Genomic DNA, 3642 nt, shown 5'->3' with positions numbered 1-3642 from the left:
TGGTTTTTTATGGCCCCCATGACCCCCGCCTGGATCCGCCCTTTAAATTTAATCAGTTCATATCGGTTTTTGTGTATCCGATAGGCGGTGGGCGTATATTTCACGCACAAAATACATTGTAAGGTTGACCCTTTTTATAGTTGTGTAACCGTGCAGTAGAAATTCGTAGGCGATTGGTCAAAACCGGTTCCACCTACAATAAATGGGTGATAAATCCGGGCATACTGGTGGCCAATCAGTGGTCGAAGTTTTGCGTCAAAAAACCGTGTAAACAAATGGTACAGTTCGGAACGCGGCGCTGGGTTTTCGAGGCATTTTTTTTTACAACCGGCTACTAGTCGATTCGTTAACACCACTGGAAATCAAACAACCAAATAGGGGTGTGCATACCATTTATTTTTTGTGCCAAACACCTCTTACATCTAGAAATCTGCAACGGGCTGGAGAAGTCTGGAACACAGTCAACCATGAGGAAGTTGATTGATTGATGGTAAAAGTCCAGGTTTTGCACTCAGGACGGGTTTCTCACAAAAGGCCGCACTCTAAAGTGCGTCAAGTGCAAGCTAAAACCAGCCCAGCGACTCAAACCCGTCCAGAGTCCCGAAAACCCCGTACTTTTACAATGCAGCTAGTTACAAGTGCTCACCTAGCTGCTGACGCTGATGGAAGTCGAAGAACTCACGCTGATTCCAGTAAACACGCTGACACTTGTGAGCTCTTTCAATTGGACGCTTATGGCGGAAACAGCAGACGACGAGCTTCCTAAACGGATGCCGCCCACCAATTGGAACAGAGCTGGAAGCCAAACAGAATCACATAGAATGTTGCAGGCCAATCATCGCGTCTACGCTACCTAGAATCTGAACCTTCAACGTCGACTCTCTGTTGATGATGGCGACGAAGCTGATCTCGCCGCTGGCAACCGCCTCGTAGGCCTCTTTGAGGGCCTTGATGATAGCGCCGATGCCGGAAACAGCCGCCAGGGTGCTGTACAAGTTGCCAGTCAACAGCCCTAAAATCAGGTTACCCGCACCGCTGAGCAGGCTCTTAAGAGGGCTTCCTGATCCCGAGGCGCTGATGCTGATCCCCAGCGAGTTCAACAGCCAGACCTGCGATGAAGAAGCCACTAAAACGCGCTGCCCAGGACAGTTCAGATCCATACCCCAAGGGCAGTGTGGAGGTTCAAAATCAACAGCAACACAAGGGCGGCGATGGCGGTGTTCAGTTTCACAATGGCGGTTAAGTGCAGCAGCACCGAAACAATCAGTTGCAGCGGCTTGGAGCGCTGCAAAGCCACGCCGGAGGCCAGTTTTAGGATGATCGCCCCAATGTTCACGCTCTCTGAAAGAACGTGGGTGGTGAAACAGGCCAAGCAGCGCAAATTTGTACTCACTGTAGACCCAGCTGCCTGCCACCAAGCCGCTGATGATCACCACCAGCTCACTGAGCTCGGATGAGCCCTTCACCCGTTCAATCACCAACAGCAAGCCGCGCAGCGACTCTCTCAAGCCTACGGTCAGGTCAGCTTGGATGGTGCGATTGGAATTGGCCACAAACAGCACAAGAACCTGCAGGAAGGTCTCCAATTTGATGCTGCCTTGCGCCAGGGCAACTAGGTTGGCCAGCACCTGCAGCAAATGGAGGCAATTCCACCTCAACCTCACCCTCACAGTGTATATCTCACGGTTAAAAGCCCGTTGGTTCCAACGGTGCTGTTGCCTCCCAGTTGCGCGATCAGCTGCAGAGCGCTCTCAGCGCTGCTGAGGAGACTCGATACGGCGCTAATTTTAATGGCCAGCAGAAGATCAGCGAGCAGAATGAGACCATTGCGCGCCTGCAGGAGGTTGGCCCAGCTCAAGTTCACACCTGCCTCGATCAGCGCCTCCAGAGACCCTGAACAAGAGCGCTTCAGCTCCAGTGCGCTGCTTTAACTTGCTGGCACTTACCGTAGGCTTTGGCGATGATAGTTTCTATGCCACGCAGAGTGTTGAGGAGGGCGGCGATGTCCAAGGAGATGCTAATCTCGGACTCAATAAGCTGAAAAAAATTTAGTTTCGCTCCGCCCAGATCTGTGGCTTAAACGGACTCACTGCAAGCAGCCCGCGCAAGTTCCCGTTCAGCAGCTTGATGATTCCGCCGCTGATGGAGAGCACGATCTGCAATCCCACCAAAACGTCTTGCGATATGGCAAGCCCAATGTTGATCACCAGCCGCGAGATGATGAGGTTAATTTCAGTTAGGATGGCCGTTGAGACGGACTTTAGGCTGAATGAGACAGCTGCAAGAACAGGCCCTTAACGTCCAGGGAACGGGCGCTCGCCTCAGAAACTCACCGCCAGAAACGGCGAAGATGCTCTGCAGACCTCCCGACAGGCTTCTGATGTAAACGTCGATGGTGGCTTTGGAGGCGAGCCAGAGGCCACTGGATACGTAAACTCCCGTTTGGGAGGTCAGGTTTAAGGCCACTCCGGATCCGGTGGTTCCGTTCAATAACACGACAATCTCGCTGGACGCGTTTATTAGCAGGGCGGCGTTGGCGGAGAGGTTGGCCAAAACCAGTACCTGATCCACCACCTGGATGGTGATTCCCAACGTCACGTTCACGGATTCACTGGCGGTGCAAGTCTAAAAAACACTGTCAGTCTAAAAGGGCGAAAGTGCCTACTTAGAAGGGACGATTGCTTACCAACTGGCAGATTTCTGGAGATGCGGCCCTTTCAAGCCCCCTGGCGAAACGAGAGCTAACTGGCGCCACGCCCTTAGCTCTCAGTTCTGAAAAGATCAACTAATCACCTGCGATTCGTTAAAGCAGTGGGGCTTACCATGGGCGAAGGTGCTGGCCAGCAGGGCACAAAACAAAACCGAATATGCCTTTTGGTTCATCTTCGATTTTGTTGTGATTTTTGATCGTGCATCGGACCATCATTTATAGTCAGCGGCACGTTATCGGAAAATTCGTCAGGAATTTCGACGCGCATTTGGAAAAAATGTGCCACAATCGGCGAATTCCTCAAAACGCATTTTTCGAATCGCGACTCTGTCTAATTGACTTGAGGGGCCGAAGCGTTCGGCTATTTTCCTGCTGTTTTTTGCGCGCATTTGGAAGGCTGGTTGTTACCAGGTGAGGGCTTTAATTGGGATTTTAGTTCAATCCAGCCCAAGCCAACCAATGGCTTTGATTGGGTCCAATCATTCCCTCAATCGACGTGTTTATTATTATTATCTCGATCATCAATGGCCCATGTATGCTAATGAGGCACGTTGCAAGGCTAAATTGTTGCCATTCCATTGGTGCGGTTCGTTGGTAATCGGGTTTAGGGTATTTTAGTCGGCGATAACACAAATTACTGCTGTACTAGTTTGATTTTTCGTCATTTCACTTTCCAGCTTTGAAGCAGGCCAAAAGTTTCATTTGTGTTCGAATCTCGCAAGTTATAGAGGAATTGACGAATTCGGCCCAACTGCGCCGAAATAATCATTGGTCTCCTAGGCCTGGGTAATACTGTGTTTTAAGACACTTGTGTGTTGAGTGACCCTCTCGGCAGAGATTATTTACGATATAAAGCCGCACGAACGAAAGTGCTCAAAATACTTGTCTGCTGACTAGCTACTACTGCTAGCATGTTTTGCAATGAGTTCAAT

At 50.4% G+C, this 3642-nt stretch overlaps 2 protein-coding genes across 2 annotated transcripts in view; one reads left to right on the top strand and one right to left on the bottom strand.

Annotated features, from left to right (window-relative positions):
• The window catches only part of LOC109538875 (beta-alanine transporter), a 17627-nt gene that overhangs the window by 3972 nt on the left and 10013 nt on the right, over positions 1–3642 (top strand). The gene's annotated exons all lie outside the window — the stretch shown is intronic.
• On the bottom strand, positions 376–2918 carry LOC109538874. Its single transcript, XM_019906297.2, has 11 exons — positions 2823–2918; positions 2687–2772; positions 2334–2625; positions 2091–2278; positions 1947–2037; positions 1685–1893; positions 1394–1628; positions 1163–1341; positions 854–1109; positions 647–795; positions 376–450 (listed from the first exon to the last, which is right to left on the bottom strand). The coding sequence occupies exons 1-10, from the start codon at positions 2881–2883 to the stop codon at positions 647–649; spliced, it is 1746 nt and encodes a 581-aa protein (XP_019761856.2). The 5' UTR covers positions 2884–2918; the 3' UTR covers positions 376–450.

Source organism: Dendroctonus ponderosae, unplaced genomic scaffold, assembly GCF_020466585.1.
Source record: "Dendroctonus ponderosae isolate FM_Combo_2020 unplaced genomic scaffold, Dpon_F_20191213v2 Dpon_F_20191213_9, whole genome shotgun sequence".
NCBI lineage: Eukaryota > Metazoa > Arthropoda > Insecta > Coleoptera > Curculionidae > Dendroctonus > Dendroctonus ponderosae.
Note: the sequence above shows the minus strand (reverse complement) of the source record. Positions and strands in the feature narration are given on the sequence as shown.

Coding starts and splice junctions, on each gene's coding strand:
- LOC109538874 (XM_019906297.2), bottom strand. CDS start 2,883: ATGAACCAAAAGGCATATTCGGTTTTGTTTTGTGCCCTGCTGGCCAGC. Junction 2,773..2,822: donor GGCCAGCACCTTCGCCCATG/GTAAGCCCCACT, acceptor TGATCTTTTCAG/AACTGAGAGCTAAGGGCGTG. Junction 796..853: donor GTTGAAGGTTCAGATTCTAG/GTAGCGTAGACG, acceptor TTTGGCTTCCAG/CTCTGTTCCAATTGGTGGGC.